The 22,780-nt window shown below is 37.9% G+C and overlaps 4 protein-coding genes and 1 pseudogene across 5 annotated transcripts; 2 read left to right on the top strand and 3 right to left on the bottom strand.

Moving 5' to 3' along the window:
- Positions 1-248: 248 nt before the first annotated feature.
- Positions 249-2,785, bottom strand: LOC125212301 (frataxin, mitochondrial). The gene is made up of 5 exons (XM_048112427.2): positions 2,446-2,785; positions 2,111-2,183; positions 1,794-1,841; positions 1,611-1,705; positions 249-803 (listed from the first exon to the last, which is right to left on the bottom strand). Exons 1-5 carry the CDS (start codon positions 2,682-2,684, stop codon positions 674-676), a joined length of 585 nt encoding a protein of 194 aa, XP_047968384.1. The 5' UTR covers positions 2,685-2,785; the 3' UTR covers positions 249-673.
- Positions 2,786-7,879: 5,094 nt separating this feature from the next.
- On the top strand, positions 7,880-12,001 carry LOC125213402 (Outer arm dynein light chain 1 protein). The gene is made up of 5 exons (XM_048113920.2): positions 7,880-8,170; positions 8,910-9,333; positions 9,440-10,670; positions 10,786-10,932; positions 11,219-12,001. The coding sequence occupies exons 2-5, from the start codon at positions 9,289-9,291 to the stop codon at positions 11,821-11,823; spliced, it is 2,028 nt and encodes a 675-aa protein (XP_047969877.1). The 5' UTR covers positions 7,880-8,170; positions 8,910-9,288; the 3' UTR covers positions 11,824-12,001.
- Positions 12,002-12,101: 100 nt separating this feature from the next.
- LOC125212329 (DNA repair metallo-beta-lactamase family protein) lies at positions 12,102-14,393 on the top strand. Its single transcript, XM_048112459.2, is given in 5 exon segments — positions 12,102-12,524; positions 12,785-12,993; positions 13,273-13,380; positions 13,513-14,139; positions 14,142-14,393. Coding segments are annotated over 5 exon segments (1,272 nt in total). The 5' UTR covers positions 12,102-12,232; the 3' UTR covers positions 14,178-14,393.
- LOC125212328 (G-type lectin S-receptor-like serine/threonine-protein kinase At2g19130) lies at positions 14,288-16,948 on the bottom strand. Of its 2 annotated transcripts, XM_048112458.2 has the most exons (2): positions 15,899-16,948; positions 14,288-15,802 (listed from the first exon to the last, which is right to left on the bottom strand). In XM_048112458.2, the coding sequence occupies exons 1-2, from the start codon at positions 16,938-16,940 to the stop codon at positions 14,403-14,405; spliced, it is 2,442 nt and encodes an 813-aa protein (XP_047968415.1). In that variant the 5' UTR covers positions 16,941-16,948; the 3' UTR covers positions 14,288-14,402. The 2 variants fall into 2 exon arrangements, with proteins under 2 accessions (XP_047968415.1, XP_088923026.1); XM_089066900.1 differs by having other exon boundaries at positions 14,288-16,946.
- Positions 16,949-18,352: 1,404 nt separating this feature from the next.
- Positions 18,353-20,817, bottom strand: LOC125216081 (G-type lectin S-receptor-like serine/threonine-protein kinase At2g19130 pseudogene; annotated as a pseudogene).
- Between the last annotated feature and the right edge of the window lie 1,963 nt (positions 20,818-22,780).

The raw sequence follows: 22,780 nt of genomic DNA, 5'->3' as shown, positions 1-22,780 counted from the left end.
AATTGAACGTAGTAAATGTATTACTATAAGTTTCAACGTATATATAATTACGAAAACCAAAGTAAAGAAGGGAGTATAAAATTGCAGTACGAAACCTTTTTGTATTTATAATATTGTACTACTACTAGTTTAAAATGAGCTGCATTATTTAAATAATACATTGAATCATGGATGGAAAATTGATGACACAAATATTTAACTAATGCTGGAGCGTGTTATATAGTACTAGTATTTCAGTTAAAACTCAATAGCAGCAGCAATTTTAACTAAATCAAGAGATCAAAATCGTGACAGTATCAATTTTTATTTCATAGTAATGATAAGAAATGGCTGGACCAGAATATGTTGTAAAGATCTTTTCTGGGCATCAAACCTGCCACACATTATCGGGCAGGGGATCGGCGTTGGCTCGTTAGCCAATACTCCACACATAGAACTGAAAATTTCTAACACAGCGTATTATCACCACGTTCGTGAATTAGCCAACATATATTACTTGTCGTACGACATACTAGATTGCAACTGCTATGAGGATGTGGGGCCACCATATGTAATGCGAAACGGTGTGAGGAGATAGAGATAAGAAGAAGGGAGGATAAGGGTTGGATGGGAGTAGTTAATGGGTTCATTGAAGAAAAAGTTTCATGTAGAGGATCTCATTGTTTTAGTATGCTCAAGAAAGGCTGATAGGGTTCTTGCACAGCTTTTCTAACTCGGTTTCCAGAACTTTAAAAAGGTTTTGCTTCGTTCGCTTATAAATCCAAGCTTCAGCTTTCTGATCCCAGTCAAAACGAGATGGGCCACTGCATAAGCAATTGAGACAGCAATAATTAAACTAGAGAAGTGAAGAAAACTTAGTGCAACACACATGACAAAAGAAATTTAAAGTATTGAGCAAGCATCTCGACAGGAAATAACATTATCTCCTGTAGTCATGCAAACTACTACTATTATAATACCAATCTACTATCTATTCAACTTAATTGCAATGTAATACGATTTCCTGAAAGCATTTACCATGAAAAAATTCAACCAAAGAAAATTGCAAGCATGGATGGATGATCCTGCCCCCTCTTCCCACCAAAAGCATTGGCCTTTTAAATTTAAAAATAATATAGCTAATTGTTTTACATAAGTTCCTCAAAAGTTGATGGAGTACATTTTTCATCTCCTTCAGTTTTTTTATTTTTCAATGCAGCTGTTTCCCCATGTTATTTTGCCTAGTGGCAGACAATCATGACCATTTCAAGTTCAATTACCCATTTAACAAATACTGTACTAAATAAAATAAAGAACCAATATGAACCTTTTTTATAAAAGTTGGTATTCTTAAAAGAAAATGGGTATATTACATATGTTACTGCCCGAGTCCAAGGACACCACCCAAATCAAACTTGATGTTCACTGTGATTAACTTACTCAAAAAACTTGGTTAATTCTTTAAATTATATGGTGTTTAGTTTTCAGCACATACATGACAGATGGTTAAAATCACACCCCAAAATGTGGCATTCTCAAGATCCAAAACAAAAATTATAAGCCAAAGCACATCAAGACAGCATTCTTAAACCAGTAGGTTCTATCTCTGATTAAGTCAGAAACATCAATACCTCACTGGAGACGACATCCATATCTGTCTATTTGGCGTTTGCTTGTTTATGACATAAGTCCCGAAATCCCCAAGCTTCAAAGTGAGGACCTCGTTCTGAAAAACAAACGCAGTAGCATCATAAACCGACAGAAATAAACGTAACAAAGATATAAACATCTCCCCACAAATTCATCCGTCTCACCCCATAGTCAACGTCAAATCCATCAATGTCCACAGAGTCACCATATTCCTATAACAGCCAATGAAACCATCAAAACACACAATAAACTCGTATAGTGAAATCAACAGTGACAGAACATACACTTGCTACTGCACTTCATCAATGAGCAGACTAGTCATTTTCAAATAGTATTGATCATTTATGTTTTAATCAACATTTGAAAATGCCAGTTTTAAGTTGTTTCCAGCACTAAGGTAACCCTAATCCTATCATTTCCGTTCTCATTTTACCAGTAAAATTCGCAGTAACATTCAATCCAAATTTTGGAATATATATACCTCGAGCTTCTCAAGCAAATCATGGATGGTGGAATTAGCCAGCTTGTGATACTCTTCTTCCGTCAACAACGAGCTGCAGAAAAATACCAATGCACAATCCAGAACCCTCAGTTTAGTACCAAAATATACTCTCAGTCATTTCCCCAATCCCTATAACTAAACAAATAAATTTACAATAACAAACGTTTTCACCTAAACTGTGACATCAAAATACCAATTAAAGCAATTATTGATTCATTTCCAATCAATTAAAAGGAGAACATAAGCAAGTTAAAAAAATCGCCGTAATCAAACTTTTTCGCAATAAACAACTAATTAAGAATTTTCACTCTCACCAATAGTCAACCGCGTTAGGTCCGTGAGGTTCCTCTTTGGTGAGAGAGGAGAGACGGCGGCAGGAGATGCTAATGCACGAGAAATTTGGGCGCGAATAATTGGCAGAAGTTGAAGATTCAGCTGAGTAGTTAGAGAGTGAAAACAGCGATGAAGTTTCCGTTGCTGCGGCTGAATAAGACGACGATTGTAGAGGCCTCAGAGCTCTCAACACCGTTCTTCTCAGCGATCGAAACGCCATATTTTCTGGATTTCTCGGTAGCCGGAAAAAGGAACCGTAGCTGAAATTTGATGTTCTTATTTTGGGTTTGCTCCTTTTTCTGTTGGGCCTATATTTTCCATATGGGCTGAGTCAGGTCTAAGCTTCATTGAAATTTTAATTGTATTTAGAATTATAGACCAAAATATTGACCTCAACACAATTAGTCATGGATATGAACATTTTTTTTATTTGTCATAATTTTTTTGGTTGATATTTGTTCAATTTATGAAATCCTGTAAATTAAATCATAGTTTGCGAATTGCGATTGTTACATGAAACTTTTTTTTTTTTTTTGAAACAGACAATGTGGTGGGAGCCAAATTTTCTGTCGTTGATATACTTGAAAGGACGTCATTTTCATCATTTTAATCACTTTTTAGGACTTATTTTCTTAAAGTGCATCATTGATTTTTGAGTTTTTAGGCTTTAGTTAGGGTTCATAGCTTTGACTCATGACTAAGTTACAACTCACTGCAGCATTGAAATTGGTTTGGGTTGGCAACTTACAAATCGTGATTCAGACATCACGATTTGGACTTATTTGAGACAATTTCAAACTATAATAAATTTAGATAACAATATAGAGTTTAAAAATCATAAACCTGATCATAGGTTAATCATTCATGATTTAAATATTAATTTTCTTTATTTTATTATTAAATTTTATTATAGTATCTCGTGAACAATTATTACTACAAATTATATAGTACTCTCGTCTCTTTAAATTCAAAGAGAAAAGAAAAATATATCCAATTTGAATCTAGCATATTTGTAAATTTGATGGTCATACTGATATAGAACCGAAAAACTAACTTGTTACGATAACGACATTGACTAAATGCCAACGTGTTCATGAAAGGTGTGAATGGGATTTGGATCCCCTATTGTGGTGGAATGCATAGCAAGATGTTGTTACACACATTCTAATATTTTATAGAAAAAGAAATTAATATTTTAATATTATAATTTTAAAATAAAATATTAAAGCATGTGTGCATTCCATGAGCAAGATTTTAATGAGTAGTGGTAGTAGTAAATTAAATTATCCTTTAGTCTTTACAAACTTATTAATGTTCATTAGCTTAGAATTCTGACCACAAGTCTATAATATGTTTTGTTACCGAGAGAGATAAAAGTTTAAAAGTTAAAAGAGAACATAATCACAATTCACAACTAATCAAGGGTCAAGACAGTGACATTAATTGCGAATCTGAATTTGGCTAAACGTGAAAAGTATAAGAGTCCGTTTGGTACACGGAATTGGAATTGGATTGGAATTGAAATTCTATGGAATGGAATCGGAAGGAATTGAATTATAATTCAATTCCAAATCCTTTGTTTGGTATAATCAAAGAATTGGTATGAAATTGCATTATAATTCCAAATCCTTTGGTTGACATTCAAAATATTGGATTTGGAATTGAATTGGAATTCAAATCAAAATTTAAAATTTTTAAAATAACTAATTTTTTTAAATAATCATTTTTTAATAAATCTTACATGTTTATTTTTTTCTCCTCTAATATTTAATTTTTTTATTAACTCTAGTTATATCATAAAAACAAACCTAATATATAATTATAATAACATAATAAAATAGTTTTATATGGAGTATACATAATCCATTATAATTCAAATACAAGATAATTAAACATGAATATAGTTATGTACAAATTATATCACGTCATATGTAGTCCTGAAACAACATCGAATTGATACACAAATCATAAAAGAAAATATTATACAAATGTCAATAAATAAGTAAATAGTAAATAGTATAAGCTAGATTATCCCTAAATCTAGTCCACTCATTTGTAACTTGAACAATTGTAATTCCATATGAGTGTTGAGTCTCTTCTATCTCATTACGATAACCACCCAACACATATGGTTGCGCCTCTTTCTCGTTGTAAACATCACCTTGAGCAACTCTAGTTTGAATCTCAGCATCAACCTCATCCAATAACAGAATGTTAAACATCAACAAAAACCAAAACTTCTTTGGCAGAAAATCAAGACACCAATAAATTTAACCAAAGCCAAAAATTGATGACAAGAGATCAAACTCAAGCTTTGTAACAAACTTACATAGATGGAATCCAGCAGCTTCCACTATCTTAAATGTGATCATTCAAGTTAAGAAAATAACTATGCAACTATAGAGATGTATAGATACAGACAGCATAAAAATAATGGAGCTTTAGTTCAATATCACAGCTATATGAGATCTGATACACCATGCCATTTTTGTTACTTTTAATAAAACTCTTATTTATTCAAGACCTTCATGCATCCAACAGCAAAGAAAATAGTAGTATCTTTTTGTAGAATTCAAAGCTTCAAACTTTATATGCAAGTTGGAATTTGAAGTGTAGGACTTGGTAAAAAAAAAAAGTAGGATTTTTAACTCAAAAACACAAAAGGAGGGTAGGGGGATGCTTCTTCAAGTAAGCTCCAATCCAACAAAAGCATCTTAGATGAATAGCCATACAAGGAAGAATAGATAGAATTGGTGTTGGATTTGGACAAATTCAAGATATATGCCCCAGTTCAAACTATAGTTCAACAATATAAATAAACAAAAGATATAAGTACAAAAAGACTGTATCCACTCTCCATTGTTAGAATTACTACTATTGATCCCTCTAATTAATTAATTAGCAAGAGACAAAGAGAGTGAGAGAGTGAGAGGGGATTAGCATCGAATCTGAATCTTGCCTCGAGAATCAGAACCAGAAAACAATATTGGGGTGTATTAGCATATTTGTCACATGGTTTGAGTTTTTCATCTCTTTGATTTGGGGGTAAATCGGATCTCACTCCACCCAACCACATTCATCAACCAAGTGATCACATCATTCATTGCATTGCCTTATTTTGTGTAATTAATGAATAGGCAACACCCACCATTACATTGAACAAAACTATTGCCATACAACTAAACCAAAAATACCACCACCGTTTTATCCATAACAAGAAATTATAGGGGAAAATAGCCGGAGTTACCTGATTATCCATTGATTGTAGAGATTAATCAGCTAGGGCACACTCGCAGCCATTGATCGTAAAGATTAATCGGCTAGGGCACAGAGAGAGCCGCTGGGGGCGCGAAGAGAGATGGAGAGAGGAGGAGGAGGAGAAGAAACGCGCAAAGACAATTTTTTCATTTATATTTGACCCGTTTAGTTTTTGACCCGTAATAGGATCCGCGTTTTTTTCTAATTCTGACCCGGTTTCATATGGAATTGGTTTTATAATTATTTTCTTAATATATGGAATTAGAATTGAGGAATTGGAGTTGGTGGAATTGGAGTTCAATTCCAAATCCACTTATTTTTGTACTACCAAACAGTGGAATTGGAATTGGAGCCTCCAATTCCAATTCCAAGGCTCCAATTCCATGGTACCAAACACAGCCTAAGTTCAAAAAGTTTGGGGCATCTACAATGTGCCTCAAAAATTCAGTTCCAACTCCAATTTTCAGCTGTTACGTCAGCTTTTATTAATTTAATTTAAACACTTGCAATTCAGCTAGCTCTATTTCTAGTCTTATTTTTAGCCATTTAAATAATTAAATTTTAATTAAAAATATATTAATTGAAATGAAAAATAAATGTCCATAAAAATATAATAATTTAAATACTGAAAAAATTATAAAATTAAATACTAAAAAAATACTAATGATAAAAACATCAATTGTTACATGGCCAAATTTATTTGAGAAATGGATATTTATAGATGGAACGGGAGCATATAAAAAAATGACAATCACGCATGGCCGCTGTGAGCTCCGTGAAGCAGCCATCATTTCGTATTCATGATAGTTTGCTGGGCTGCCCTCTTATTTATCGCGGTGCGATGCAACCGCTTCAATCAACGGCTGCATTGTGTTGCTCTAAAAAGGCTTGGCAATTAAAAATACCCAATACAATAAATGTGTAGATTAAATAAATACTCTATAATATGTGTATGCATGAATCATGCAATAATTAAATATGAACTATACATCTAACACATGGAATAAATATCCAGTGGAACTTTAAGTTGGTGGTGGATTGTGGAAGTTAATTATTCTTTCTTTCCTTTTTATTTTTTGAGAAAATGAAATAAATTATTCTTGATGCTACCTTTCGATTTAACAAATGATGTTTCTTGATTCTTGAGGAGTAGATTGGAGCCGTATAATATATGCGGCTAATAAAGTCCACATAATTTTGTACTAATATGCTTATTATGGCACGATAAGTATTGGTTTAACCATCCCAATCAAAACGAATACTAATAGTCTAACAATAAAGAATAATTATTTTATTTTTGTACTATCTAATAAGCATATGAATTGTTCTTGTTTCCTACACTTTTGCTAATGAGTTTTGGTCCTTGTCCTTGTTCTGTAAATTTTTACACATTTACTCTTTATTGATTTTAATTTTGTAATTTATTATTTTTTTAAAAATTACTACAGTAAGTACTTTTAGATTTTTCATTTATATATTTTTTAATTTGCGTGGTAAATTTGAAAAATTGGAGACTTTCTTTAATCCAAAACTCCATTCTAAATTAGCATCCACATTATTTAACCAAATTAACCTAAACGTTGCTATGAATGTTTATGCAATTTTCATTGCCCAGAAGATTTTATCGTCTCAAAATGTCTTGATTATGAAAATTTTCCATGATTGGAATTGAATTGAGCCTTATATGCACTAAATCTGAACTGAATTTCCAAAGGTGATTGGTATAATCCAATATAATTGGATTGCTAGGTCGTTTTGGCCTTTTTTGGATTTAATTATACTCATAAAGTATAAAGTGTTCTTTAACCTTACGCAATATACAAGAAGAAGAAGACCACTTTTAGCATTAATTGCATATTCATCCCAAACATACTTAATCCGTGGAGTAGCCAATTTTAGCTAAAAAATACAAGATCAAGTTATAATAATTGTGTTGACATACTATTAACAAAAATATGAGTACCAAATAAAATACTTTTATAATTTCAAACCTTTTATAGTTTTGTCCAAATAATATCCTTGTAAAATTTCAAAATAAAAGAGAGAATTTTATAAAATTACAAAATCTACCTATATAAAAACAAAAAATAAAATATGAAATTAATTGCCGCACCTCAAAAATAGGTGAGGCTAAAATCAATCATAACAAAAATCCGATCCGAGGGATATTAGATTTGCTGTTTCATCTCTTTCTTTATTATCGTATCAAATTTCCCTCTGTTCACAGAATACCCTAATTTGCAGCGAATTCCATCTACTCATCAAATCCCGATACCTTCGCCCTATAACTCACTATAAATCTCACCCGACCTTCTCGTTTCCCCCCCCCCCAAAATTACAGATAATCGCTGCATATTATCTGCCTATTTGATTTTTTTTAATTTATGTTTTTAGTTGCGGATTATCGCTTCAGGAGCTGTAATCTCCAGGCAATCTGGCTGAGAAGAGGTCAGATCGTAGCTTGTTTATTATTTTATTTTTTGAATTGTTTTGGGATTTTTTTTGTCGTTATCTAGGGGTTAATGGATGATGTTTTGAGCTATTCTGTTATCTGTGGTTGAATTTGTTAGCTGTTGATGGAGAATTAGATCCTTTGATCCGGGAAATGAGTTGCGCTGAAGTTTGGGATTCTGTTGTGGATGTTTTCTGATTGGTTGTTGTTCGTTGAAAATTATGAGTAAATTGATGAGATTTTGTCTTCTTGTGTAGTTGATTGGAATTTATTTATCGTTGATAAGATTTTAATTGTGTAACACAACTATTTCATGATGAATCTTAAGTTATAACTCAGCTGTAATTGCCACATGTTGAAGTGTCTATTAATCCCTGCTATGCTTTCGCATTTGATGATGATTTCTCTTGTCTGTATACAGAAATTAGTAATTGTTTGGAATTGAGTGAAACACGGATCCAACTCTGATGTTGCAAAACCCCTTATTCCTAAGTTTTTCTAGTTTTTTTATCCTTTTTCTGTGGAAGTATGTTTTATCATCTCCGGAGAGGAGAGGAAAGGGGACATATGGTGAACTTTTATGTGGCTAAATAATAGTACTAGTATTTGAATTGAATCTGGCTTTGGAACTCACTACTATATATGAAGAGGTTTATATACGAACTTCATGAAAACTAGAGTATTTATTGAAAAGGTATTATTATGCATGCACTGACATGGGTTTTTCTCTACCAGGCATCTGTCTCTTATATGCATAATCAGAACTGGGCACTTGCTGTTGCCAAAGTTTCTATTTCATTCTGGCAGATTCAACAACTTCTAAGGGTTCTCACACCTCTGAGCAGGTGTGGGGTGATAACGAGAGTGTGATTTTTGTATGTGTTTTGAGGAGATCTAGATCATCCCATGTTTGGAGATTGTGCCGCATCTCTGAGGGTTTATCAGTTGATTATGGCTAAGGTTGGCTTTATCAAGTCAAAGTGCTGCAGCGTGTGATTTGTTCTCGGTAGTTGTTCTTGAGTGTTTTTAGGAGAATAGGTGTACTTAATTTCAAGTTATCTTCAGTTTTGCAATAAGAGAAATCAAATGTGAATGAATTGTCAATATCCGAAGGATGGTCAGATTTTCATGCTTCCAAGCTCAGTCTCCCAAACATAAGGTTGGTGCATTGTCCATATAAGTATCTTGTCATTATTGGGTTACTTTATTTATCTTTTCATACATGCTACTTTTATCTTATTTTTTCTGTTCTTTTCCATGAATAGAAAACGGTTCCACAATCTAGTGAAGCAATGCACAAAACTCTGGAAGATTCACCACCAAAGCAGGCTTTACGGAATTCTTCTGATCTAAATACAGGAAATAAGCCTTGCCTGAAAGAGGAGAAACACACAGTCGATTATTTTGCTGATCATGTGACTGACTACTCTCCAACCGAACATGACTGTGGATCTGAGGAAATGAATGGCAAAGACAGTACTGAAAGTGATACTAACATTCATAAGAACACACAAATTAGAAAGTGCCAGTCTGTGGGAAATGGATTAAATTGGGAAGAGCAAACCTTGGCTGCTGATGGCTCAGAGGAAGAAACAGAGCAGAAAATTTCATTTGATGGATCTGGAGATCATAGTAGGACAGAGTTGCCGGAAAGCAGTGATAATAATGGACCCAGCCTCTCAGATCAATATCCAGATCCTTTGCTATCTGATTCTGTTCAAGTTGGTTCTGATGCTAAACATATGTCTATATATTCAACTGGAGATGGAGAACAACTTCTAGAAGAAGGTAACGGGAAGTATGATATTGCTGTATCAGGTGAGCATGGTTCTGATGATGTTACACCACATACTGGACATGGTATAGTAAAATCACGTTCTTTACCTAGGTTGGGTTCCCCCAAGCATTACTCTCCATCCTTTATAGCGCGCCCTAGATCTGCTGAGGATTTGAGTACTCTAGATTATAGGAAGAAAGGGATGGATGGAGTTGGAAGGCAAGTGCCATATCAAGAAAGACATGATGCAGCGCATAATGATGATGACAATATAGGTGAAAATCCTGCTGATGAAACAGATGAGAATTATAATTATGAAGGTTCAGCAAAGGACTGGATAATACCTAACATGCAGAAAGATACAGAAGGAGACACTTCTTTTGATAATTGGGACAAATTACCCGCTAAGGACTTCCAGATAAAGCGAATTGAGAATTGGGTCATCAACGTTCAGCACTGTGGCCCACCAGAAGAATCTAATGAGTCTGATCCAAGCTATGATCAAGAGACACCCAAAGCCAATCCCTTATTGGAGGATCCCACCACTTCAAAGGTGGAAGTCAAGGTCAACCCTGGAATGGAAGCAGCAAAAAGATACATCTCTTCTATGAACGTCTCATCTACATCAGCTCAGCTGAGTAACCTTGGGTTACAAGTGATCCCCTTCCTCAGTGCTTTTGGGAGCCTCAAAACCCTTAATCTGTCTGGAAATGCTATAGGTTTGTTCTCTGTCATTTATTCCTCTACTCCTGTCATGCATCATTTCTTTATGCCCCTTACTCATACTATGCTTTGCTAAATGATTTCTTGTGTTGGCTGGCCTTATATTCTCAGCAAGGATAGCTGCTGGTACTCTTCCTCGAGGACTCCATGTTCTGAACCTCTCAAAAAACAGTATCTCCACCATTGAAGGATTGCGGGATCTTACACGACTCCGTGTGCTTGATCTTAGCTATAATCGCATTTTAAGAATCGGGCATGGTATGTCTCCTCTTTATTGAGTATCATGAATAGTGCTAGGATCTGATGTTATGTGTAGCATTATTATATCTTTTGAGAGTTCTGTCAGCTATATTAAATCTTGTTAAGATAGCAGTGAAAATAATGTTATGAAACTGGAGCAACTATTTTGCATTGTGGGAGTTACTTGTTCAATACAATAGAAACCCCCTTTTTACTTGGGCGCATAGTTGCCGTCATTTCTCTCCTGGTTGCTTCTATTTGTACAATACAGCTTGTTCTTAAACGAACTTCATTTTGTTTGAAGGCCTCGGAGCTTGTTCCTCCATCAAGGAGTTATACTTAGCTGGCAACAAGATCAGTGAGGTCGAAGGTCTTCACCGCCTCCTCAAACTGAACGTTCTCGATCTGCGTTTCAACAAAATCTCCACAACCAAATGTCTTGGCCAGCTCGCGGCTAATTACAACTCCCTGCATGCCCTCAGCCTGGAAGGGAACCCAGCTCAGAAGAACGTAGGCGACGAACAGCTAAAAAAGTACGTGCTGAGCCTTCTCCCCAACCTCACATACTACAACAGACAATCCATCAAAGTCGGGACAACAAAGGACGCAGCAGACCGGTCAGCCCGATTGAGCTCCCACCAAATCGACCGTGGCCACCGACTGGAATCCAAGACTGCGAGGAAGGGCATGGCTTCTCAGAAGGGAGCATCTACTTCGAGCCATAGCCGGAAAGTTCAAGCTGGGGTCTCACCGAAGCCAACAAGGAGCCGCCACATGCGCCTGCCTCCGAGTGGGATGAAGACAGCGGGCGTGGGGCATCAGCTCGACTTTAGCAGCAAGGTCCCGAGCTTGAGGACGGATTTCTCCTTTCCCCGGAGCCGGAGCGAGGGAAATCTTGGAGTGCTTTAAAATTTAAAAATATCGTTTGAATAATGCATCTTCGAGTGTGATGCAGTGTGTGATCTCTCTCAGTTATTTGTTGTGCGACTTTGATTTTTGATTTTGTTTAAAACTATCGGTTTGGCTGTTTGATTGAACACAGATCAACGGAACTCTATGTTTGACGATTGAACAGTGTTTTTATTTACTCTGTCTCGCTCAATTTATTCATTCTCTTTTTTTCCTCTCTAAAATCGTTATCTGTTAATCTATATCGTTTTCCCCATATCCTTTGATTAAAACTATACTCGAATTATATAAATTTGAAAAAATGAAAATCCACAATTTTGCATTTGAAAATATAATAAAAATAATTAAATTTTCACATGAATAAATAAATATTCGCGCCACGATTTCAGAAGCTCAAAAAAACGCTTCGATGGAGAGCGGAATGATATCGGTCGACAGATGGGCGGCCGGAAGCCAGGCCTACTTCCTGACGCACCTCCACGCCGACCACACCGCTGGTCTCTCCGGCGCGTGGCGGCGCGGTCCCCTCTTCTGCTCCCGCCTCACTGCCAAGCTTATCCCCTGCAAGTTCCCGGGTTTCGATGTCTCTCTCCTCCGCATCGTCGAAATCGGCACCTGGCATTCGCTTTCCCTGACTTCTCCTTCGTCTCGCTCCATCGTCGAATTTTTGTTCAAGGCGATTGATGCTCAGCATTGTCCTGGTAATTTTTTACTGCTTTCCGTTTGTGATGTTTCAGTGAGATTTTGCTGCAATTTTGTTGTTTTCACTGCTTGGATTTGTGACGTCTCAGTTAGAATTTGCTTTAGTTGCGTTGTTTGGGGATCAGATTTTCCTTGCGATTGAATTTGCTGATTTTACCTCTTTTGAGTCTTATTGTGTTTCATGCTTGTTTAATTTTGCGGCAAATATCTCGTAGGAGCTAGAGGTTTTGACCTATTTTTGTTCACTCTAAATAAATAGGTTCAGTTATGTACTTGTTTCGTGGTGAATCTGGCTGTACGCTTCATACTGGGGATTTTCGATGGGAATCAAATAGTTTAGGCACTGAAAATGGAAGGGCTGTGTTGCTTGATGCTCTCAAGGATCAGACACTCGATACTCTCTATTTGGATAATACTTACTGCAACCCACAATACTCGTTTCCTTCTCGTGAAGTGGCTTCCAAGCAGGTATATATTGTAACATCTGATACACTTAAAATTCTTGTTTTCTGTAGTAGACTTAAGCTGGATATACTTAGTAGAATTTATGCTCCCTCTTACTATAGTCTTAGACTAGCTATTCTGTTCATATAAGAAGATCAGATGAGGAATCGACTGCCCTAATAAGTTGTGGTTGATTCATAAGATTGAACCTTTACATCACCGTTATGATGCTGCATTGCTTCAACCTTTACATCACCGTTATGTTTCAGAAGATTGAACCACACTTTTGACGAATATTTACAGATTGTTGATATTATCATGTCTCATCCAAACGATGAAGTAGTTATTGCGATAGACTCATTGGGAAAGGAAGACCTTCTGCTCTATATATCACAAGCACTGAACATGAAGGTATCAATTACAGTTTATATTACTTCGAAGTTTATAACTGAAACAGCAAAACTTTGAACATGAAGTATCTGTTACAGATTTATAGTACTTCGAAGTTTATAACTGAAACATCAAAACTTTGTCTCACTACAGATTTGGGTATGGCCTGAACGATTACAAATTATGCATCTACTTGGATTTCACGAGAATTTCACGACCCAGACCTCTCTTACTAGAATCCGTGCTATTCCTCGTTACAGTTTTAAAACTGACACGCTTAACAAGTTGAATGAATTCCGTGGCCCAACCATAGGTATTATGCCATCTGGCATTCCATGGGCTGTGGCCACAAAAGATGGGAATACGGTTGGTGCTTCTGCATCTCATGTGAATGAAAAAGAGTGCAGCAAAAATACCGAAAGTTGCTCTGAGATACATGGGCTGGGTGGAAATTCAGGAAACACTACAAAATATTATGAAGTCCATTACTCTGATCACTCATGCTATTCTGAGATACAAGAATTCATTGAGCTTCTCCGGCCTGTCAATATCAAAGGCATTGTGTCTTCAAGATCATGTTGCATTAACCCTCGTTACTACTTTGGCCACCTTTGTGGACCTGAGCAAGCTCTCTGGAGGGTACAGCAGAAACTTGATTACGAGGAAGATTTAAGGAGGGCTGAAGTTGCTGAAATAAAACCTATAGCAGATGATGTTTCTCATGTGTCAGGAAGGAAAAGGAAGAATGATCACATGAAGTTTTTTGGTATACGCATAAGTAGAGTAAGTTTGTTGGGGAGGTTGAGCCGTGGAGCTAGAATTACAAGTACGGAGTCTTGCTCCGAATGATTGAAACTCATGGCAGTGTATATCCAGTTAACCCAGTTAACCTGTTTAGAAGGAACAATAAATATAGCTGTGTAACCAGTTGTAACTAAATGACCACTTTATTCTAGTTATGCAGTATATTATTCCAGACATACTATTGACATACTGAAAGTACTATGAAAACATTGAAAAATTGAACTATTTTATCTACAGAACTAGTTTGCTGTTGTTGAGGAATCAGTGAAGAAGACTATGTGTTCTGGTTTTGCAGCTAATAGGACTTTGAAACCCTGTGGAATCGGAGGTGTGCTCACAGCCACAACTCCCTCAAGAATCTGCACAACCTGACTCGTTGAAGGTCTCATGTGTTCATCATCCTGAACGCACCAGCAAGCGACTTTGCATATTTTCGACACCTCTTCTTCATCAGCATCTCCATTCAGCGAAGGGTCTAGAAGACCAGATATGTCACTTCCGTTTATCGTCACACTTGCAGCCAATGAAGGGAAGAAGGTAGCATTATTATCAGCTGAAAGCTGTGTGTTTCGCCTTCCTGATACAAGCTCAAATAGCAACATCCCGTAGCTGTATACATCTGCTTTAGTTGTGATGGCAACTCCTGATAACCACTCAGGTGCAAGGTAACCTCTAGTTCCTCGCATTGTTGTCAGAACCCGGCTAAAATCACGACCAATGAGCTTTGCCAAGCCGAAATCTCCCACCTTGGGACAGAAGTCAGCATCAAGAAGAATGTTCTCCGGCTTTATATCACAGTGAATGATGCAGTCCCTGCACTTCTCATGGAGGTACAATAGCCCTCTTGCTATTCCTAGTGCGATCTGATACCTCGTACTCCATCCCAAAACCTTAGACTCATCGGCTTTGAATAGATGCAAATCTAAGGAACCATTTTGCAGGTACTCATAGACTAACAACTGCTTCTCGCCTTCACAACATAATCCAAGAAGCCTAACAAGATTCACATGTTGGATTGTGCCAATGGTGCCTACTTCTGCCCTGAACTGCTTTTCGCCTTGGTTAGCGCTCTCGAGTTTCTTCACAGCCACAACGGTCGAATTAGGTAAAGCTCCTCTATAAACCGATCCAAAACCCCCTCCACCCAACTTATCTGAGAACTTCGTAGTTGCATTCTGCAAATCTCTGTATTTAAAGGCCACCAAAGAACCCTCCACCACTTTATTTGTCCCAGCTCTTTGTCTCCGCCTCTTCCACAGTGCAGCCAAAACTGCAAACATGACCGACGCAACCATGGAACAACCCACTGCGGCACCAATTATGACACCCTTATCACTCTTTTGGCCTCGGAATACCGAGGAATAAGCAGAAAGTCTAATGTAGATAGTCCTCCCACTGCTATTTCCTTCACCAACCCATTGCAGATTCAATATGCCTCCATCCCAAAGCGAACATCTGCCTTCGTCATATGCATAAGCCGTGCAAGAGCAATCACTTGAGCAGGCGGATTCACATTCGCCTCTGCTCTCGACACTCAACAGTCGAGAGTACTGAGGCAACCCCATGTCAGGACTCATCATAAACTCATCTTTTCTCCTATCAGCATCCCCGCACTCCAAAGCATTCTCTCTCACACAACCTGCAGAGAAATCATTCAACTCCCATTCATATTCAAACCTATGCTTGAATCCCTCCAAACAATTACAGAATGGAAATGAGGGCTCAGTGCACACACCAAACTCCCCACAATAAGCTGGAACTTCACACTGCTTCGGTGCAGACCAGTACACGTTCCAGTCATTTCCTATCCACATTAGCTGCTTCACTTGTCCCGTCACATCCAGAATCTGCCTTGAGATAATTGTTGGATCGCGAATCGTGTACATGTAATAACTCTCATTCTCATTGTCAACGTAGGTGAAATTGTACCCAAACTTAAGAGCCGCCCTCATTTCGGGCACTCCACTAAAAATCACACGATCCCAAGCTCCACTAGCCCAATACTGCTCACTATTATTCCTCCTTAAAACATTTTGGCTCTTATTTAGATCCGCCTCGAGTGTGAACAATCCAGGAGCAGGATCCTCTGAGTTTCTCCATGATGTAAGAATTTGTTTCTTTTTAGTAATCTTGTTATACCCAATTCTTGCACCAGGCATCCATGTATGAGAAGGGTTATTATAATTTTCCCATAAATATAGTGCCGGAGATGAAGAATTGGAGCCGAATGCTTTTCTTAAAACCAAGTTCCCATCATCAAGAAGCACAGCAGATGCAGAACTTCTTGAATCCGTGATGCTTAAACCAGTTGTCCAAATATCAATTTGGGATTCGTTTACGAGCATCAGATTACCTTTAGAAAACTTGAGTAGGGCGGAGTGCTTTTCTGAAATGGGAGCTTCTCTATTTGCAACCCAGATCACAGTTTTCTCTTTCTCAGTGATATTTCTGTACCATATTCCTATGTAGTACTTGGAAGATTTACCTGGAGAGAAAAATCCGAGCTCGAATTTGCCACCCGAGGAAACGATGGTTTGATCACCGGAGAGAGTTTGGTTTGGTGAAAGGGTGTCAGCTGCATGGGACAAAAATTTGTTGTTGCTCAAACATAGGATGATCAGAGCAAGAATCATGCTAGTATAGGTTCCCATGATCATGGCTGAGAGAGATAGAGAGAGATTTAGAGAGAGGACTTGGAGGGTTGAATGATGAGCAAAGGAGTTCAAACTTTGACTATAAAATACGTGAAGTTGCAGATTAATAATTGATGAAGACATGAAGTCAATATTCTTACCATGAGCATTCAAAAGTGAGAAAGTTTGTAGAATGTGGAATATACTCCCCAGTCAATACTCTTAGCATGAGCATTCAAAAGTGAGAATGTTCATAGAATGTGGAATACTACTCCCCCAGGTGGGTCCCACCATAATCAAATCAGTTTGTGTCTCACCATAGTCATTTAAAAAAATAAATAAAAAAGTACTACCTCCGTTTCAAAATAGAAGTCAGATTTGGTGTGAGCATTGTTTTTAAAAAATTGTAAAGAAAAGTTGGTTGAATAAGTTAGTGGACTATAAGTCCCACTTATATATACCCCCTCCGTCCCACTAAATATGAAACATTTAATTTACAGCATGGGATTTTATGCAGTATTATTTTGTAAGTTAATGAAGAGAGAGTAAAGTAAGAGGGGTGAAAAAGTAGAGATAATGTTGTTTACATTTTAAGAAACGTTTCATTTTTAATAAGACAACTAAAAAAAACGTTTCAATTCTAATGGGACAGATGGAGTATTAATTTTATAAATAAATGTGAGTGAAATAAGTTGGTGGAATATAGGGCACACTAACCATATATGATAAAAGTGAAATGAGACTCTTATTGTGGGACGGACCAAAATGATAAAATGTGACTCTCATAATGGGACAAACCAAAATGACAAAAAAATTCTTTAAATCGTAGACGGAGGGAGTAGTTTTTATTTACTCTTTCTATTTATTCATTCTCTATTTTTTTTCCTCTCTAAAATAGTCATCTACGAATCCATAATCGTATCATAATACTACTATGATTACAAGTAAAAACCATACTCGAATTACGCAAATACTATGAAATATGAAAATCCACAATTTTTTGCATTTAAAAATACAATAACAATGGAGTAATAAAATTTTCTAAGTGAATAAATAAATATTCGCGCCATGATTCGATGTCTCTCTCCTCTGCATCGTCGAAATCGGCATCTGGCATTCGCTCTCCCTGCCTTCTCCTTCGTCTCCGAATTTGTGTTCAAGGCGATCGATGCTTATGCTCAGCATTTCTCTGGTAATTTTTTACTGCTTTTCGTTTGTGATGTTTCAGCGACATTTTGCTGCATGTATTTTGTTTTTACTGCTTTGATTTGTAACATCTCAGTTAGAATTTGCTTTAGTCGCGCTGTTTAGGGATCAGATTTTCCTTGCGATTGAATTTGCTGATTTTCGCTCTTTTGATTTGTTAAGAGCCTTATCGTGTTAATCGATTATCGGATCATGCAATTATCATGTTAAGCTGTTTAGCAAGAACAATAAATATAGCTGTGTAACTAAATGACCTCTTTATCTAGTTATGCAGTTTATTTACATCTATTGAGTTACATATTAAAAGTACTATGAAAACATTGAGAAATTGAAATATTTGATCTAACGAACTAATTTGCTGTTATGGAGGAATCAGTGTAGAAGACAATGTGTTCTGGTCTTGCAGCTAATAGGACTTTGAGACCCTGTGGAATCGAAGGCGGGCTCACAGCCACAATGCCCTCGAGAATCTGCACGACACGACTCATTGAAGGTCTCATGAGTTCATCATCCTGAACACACCAGCAAGCGACTTTGCATATTGTCGACACCTCTTCTTCATCAGCATCTCCATTCAATGAAGGGTCCACAAGACCAGGTATGTCACCTCCGTTTACTGTCACACTCGCAGCCAATGAAGGGAAGAAGGTAGCATTATCATCAGCTGAAAACTCTGTGTTTCGCTTTCCTGATACAAGCTCAAATAGCAACATCCCATAGCTGTATACATCTGCTTTAGTTGTGATGGCAACTCCTGATAACCACTCAGGTGCAAGGTAACCTCTAGTTCCTCGCATTGTTGTCAGAACCCGGCTAAAATCACGACCAATGAGCTTTGCCAAGCCGAAATCTCCCACCTTGGGACAGAAGTCGGCATCAAGAAGAATGTTCTCCGGCTTTATATCACAGTGAATGATGCAGTCCCTGCACTTCTCGTGGAGGTACAATAGCCCTCTAGCTATTCCCAGCGCGATCTGATACCTCGTACTCCACTCCAAAACCTTAGACTCATCGGCTTTGAATAGATGCAAATCTAAGGAACCATTTTGCAGGTACTCATAGACTAACAACTGCTTCTCGCCTTCACGACATAATCCAAGAAGCCTAACAAGATTCACATGTTGAATTGTGCCAATGGTGCCTACTTCTGCCCTGAACTGCTTCTCGCCTTGGTTAACGCTCTCAAGTTTCTTCACAGCCACAACCGTTGAATTAGGTAAAGTTCCCCTATAAACCGATCCGAAACCCCCTCCACCCAACTTGTCTGAGAAATTCTTAGTTGCGTTCTGCAAATCTTTGTATTTAAAGGCCACCAGAGAACCCTCCAGCACTTTATTTGTCCCAACACTTCGTCTGCGCCTCTCCCACATTGCAGTCAAAACAGCTAACATGACCAACGCCACCACAGAGCAACCGACTGCAGCACCAATTATGACACCTTTATCACTCTTTTGGCCTCGGACCACTGAGGAATAAGCAGAAAGTCTAATGTAGATGGTCCTCCCACTGCTATTTCCTTCACCAACCCATTTTAGATTCAATATCCCTCCATCCCAAAGTGAACATCCGCCTTCATCATATGCATAAGCCGTGCAAGAGCAATCAATTGAGCAGGCTGATTCACATTCGCCTCTGCTCTCGACTCTCAACAGTCGAGAGTACTGAGGTAACCCCATGCCGGGACTCATCTTATACTCATCCTTTCTCCTATCAGCATCCCCACACTCCAACGCATCCTCTCTCACACAACCAGCAGAGAAATCATTCAACTCCCATTCATCTTCAAACCTATGCTTGAATCCCTCCAAACAACTACAGAATGGAAACGAGGGCTCAGTGCACACACCAAACTCTCCACAATAAGCAGGAACTTCACACTGTTTCGGCTGATACCAGTACACGTTCCAGCCAGCTCCCACCCACATTAGCTGCTTCAACTGCCCCGAGATATCCAGGATCTGCCTTGAGAGAAGTGATGAATCACGAATCTTGTACATGTAATAGCTCTCGTTCTCATTGTTAACGAAGGTGTAATCATATCCAGACCTACGAGCCGTCCTCATTTCAGGTATTCCACTAAAAATCAAACCATCCCAAGCTCCACTAGCCCAATACTCACTGTTATTCCTCCTAAGTACATATTGGCTCTGATTTAGATCCGGCTCGTGGGTGAACAATCCAGGAGAAGGATCCTCTGAGTTTTTCCATGATGTAAGACTTTGCTTCTTTTTAGTAATCTTGTTATACCCTATTTTTCCACCAGGCATCCATGTATGAGAAGGGTTATCAAAACTTTCCCATAAATATTGTGCTGGAGATGAAGAATTCGAACCTAACCCTTGTCTTAAAACTAAGTTCCCATCATCAAGAAGCACAGCAGATGCATAACTTCTTGAATCTGTGGTGCTTAAACCAGTTGACCAAACCTCGATTTGGGATTCGTTTATGAGCATCAGATTACCTTCTGAAATCTTGAGTTGGGCAGAGTTCTTGTCTGAAATGGGAGCTTCTCTATTGGCAACCCAGATCACAGTTTTCTCAGTGATTTTTCCGTACCATATTCCTATGTAGTACTTGGAAGATTTACCTGGAGAGAAAAACCCGAGCTCGAAATTTCCACCCGAGGAAACGATGGTTTGATCACCGGAGAGAGTTTGGTTTGGTGAAAGGGTGTCAGCTGCATGGGATAAAAAATTGTTGTTGCTGAAACATAGGATGATCAGAGCAAGAATCACCCTAGGAAAGGTTCTCATGATCATGGCTGAGAGAGAGAGGCCTTGAAAGGTGAAATGGTGGGCAAAGGAACTCAGCAGTTGGTAATCATTCAAAGTTGAACTTATAACTAACTAGTAGGAGTACTATAAAATACATGAAGTTGCTGATTAATAGTTGATCGAGTCAATATTCTTAGTCTGAGCAGTCAAAAGTGAGCATGTTCGTAATATGTGGATACTATATTCAAGTTGAGTTTGACTGTCACCATTTTTAATTTATGCACTACATTTCTGTTGTTTTTTAATTAATGCCAGTCACAGACTGCTGCAATATTATTTGAATGTTTATTTATCTAGCAAAGAGATGTATACAATATTAATTTTATTTCCTACTCAGTTTGCATGTCTATATGTGGTGGTTCGCATGCTGGATTCCTTTTCTATGTTGTTGGCCGAATTTGGTCTGTGTCGTTCGAAATGAGAGAGTGATGATCCCAACTAGGTGGCAATCATAAAAAATGCTCAAGGGTAAATTTGCTCGGCCAACAATATTCAATAGCTAGACAATAATTTTTTCTCGGCCAACAATATCAAATACGCCAGACAGCAATCTATAGATTGTTGTCTAGCGTTTATACTATTGCTGTGTAGCGTTTATAATATTGCTGGATACGTGGTGTCACAGTGTCACTTTAAAAGGTGTTGTCATTTTAACACAACCTATACGCTCGCAACTACACTAATTTCACGCAATTAATTATAACGCTATTTCGACATAATTCATTTATTTTTCATAATGCAAAGGACAATATAAAATATAACAGCAATATAATATGTAAAAAATATGCATATTTCGGGTTAGGGATGTCACATCTTCGGCGCCGCCATCCATTCTGCAGGGAAATTTTTACCACTTGCAGTGGGTCTATACATAAAAGTACGTCGTTTTAGCTGTAGAAAACGCCGTTTTATGAATTCTTGGCGATCTCCATGTCAACTTTTAGGCTTGCCACGTACGCTAATTTTCATTCGGAAAATGCAGGGTCGAGTCAAATGGGAAATACTAGCAACCCGGTAAAGTTCGTGACATTTACGCCAATTTTTTAGTTCGTGGGAAAAATCGGAAATTGGAAAAGTTTGTGACTTTTAAGGCCACTGTCCTTTAAAGAATTAAGTAAAAAATGAGTAAAATAGAGAAAATAAACTATACAAGATAAAAGATGAAGTATTTTTTTTTGCTAAAAAAAGAAAGATAACTCACTTATAGCGAGATATCCCAAATGGAAAAGTGACACGCTTTATAATTGGACGGAGACAGTATATCCTATTATCGTTTCACTTCTTATTTATTATGAGACTACCTTGAATACTATTGCATAAGAGCATCCGCAATGGTGCTTAGGCCAGCCATAGGCCAGCCATTCTCTCCCCTGCCACGTCAGCAACACTAAAAAAACCACCTGCCACGTCAGATTTAGGCCAGCCATAGGCCAGCCGCAATAAAAACAATTCAAAATATACTGCATTTACGGAATTAAAATTGCGATATACGGAATTAAATTTACGACACATATACGGGAAAAATAATCCATTCCATTAAAAAAAAGTACAAAGATTTAAAAAAAAAGTACATGATTTTTTTTTTTTAAAAAGGGCTTCAACACACGAGCCCCGCCACTCTCTACTCCTCATCGCCGTCGCCGTCGTCCTCGTCGTCGCCGCCGCCGCTGCCGCCACCCGTGGTATCTGAGCCCACGTCGGAACCCCCCAGCCGTGACCTCGCGATCTCTAAATCAGCACGCATGCTCTCGAGCATCTCGTAAAGAAACCTCTTCTCCGTGGGGTCAGTGGCGTTCTTCCACTCTCGGAAGACCTGTAACATCTGAGCCCGCGTTTGGTTACGCGAATGGAGAGTGTACTCGAGTGGGGCGGCTGGGAGGGCGGAGGACTGGACCTCGCGGGGCGATAGGGGGGATCCGCCCCTCGCAGCCCGCTGCGCCCGCTTCTGTCCAACCGGGCGGGGGCGACCAGTAAATGAAGGAGGGGATGGAAACTCCTCAGCAT

Source organism: Salvia hispanica, chromosome 3 (genome assembly GCF_029641045.1).
Source record: "Salvia hispanica isolate PSC_SH4W2 chromosome 3, Shi_PSC_v1, whole genome shotgun sequence".
Classification (NCBI taxonomy): Eukaryota; Viridiplantae; Streptophyta; class Magnoliopsida; order Lamiales; family Lamiaceae; genus Salvia; species Salvia hispanica.
This window is presented reverse-complemented; position numbering and strand designations above follow the sequence as displayed.

What these genes read in the sequence shown, in the direction of transcription:
- LOC125212301 (XM_048112427.2), bottom strand. Translation starts at nt 2,684, where the DNA reads ATGGCGTTTCGATCGCTGAGAAGAACGGTGTTGAGAGCTCTGAGGCCT. An exon ending in CCTAACGCGGTTGACTATTG is followed by an intron (nt 2,184 to 2,445) that starts GTGAGAGTGAAA and finishes ATTTTTCTGCAG; the next exon opens with CTCGTTGTTGACGGAAGAAG. An exon ending in GATTTGACGTTGACTATGGG is followed by an intron (nt 1,706 to 1,793) that starts GTGAGACGGATG and finishes TTTGTTTTTCAG; the next exon opens with AACGAGGTCCTCACTTTGAA.
- LOC125213402 (XM_048113920.2), top strand. Translation starts at nt 9,289, where the DNA reads ATGGTCAGATTTTCATGCTTCCAAGCTCAGTCTCCCAAACATAAG. An exon ending in CTCAGTCTCCCAAACATAAG is followed by an intron (nt 9,334 to 9,439) that starts GTTGGTGCATTG and finishes TTCCATGAATAG; the next exon opens with AAAACGGTTCCACAATCTAG. An exon ending in CATTTTAAGAATCGGGCATG is followed by an intron (nt 10,933 to 11,218) that starts GTATGTCTCCTC and finishes TTTTGTTTGAAG; the next exon opens with GCCTCGGAGCTTGTTCCTCC.
- LOC125212328 (XM_089066900.1), bottom strand. Translation starts at nt 16,940, where the DNA reads ATGTCTTCATCAATTATTAATCTGCAACTTCACGTATTTTATAGTCAA.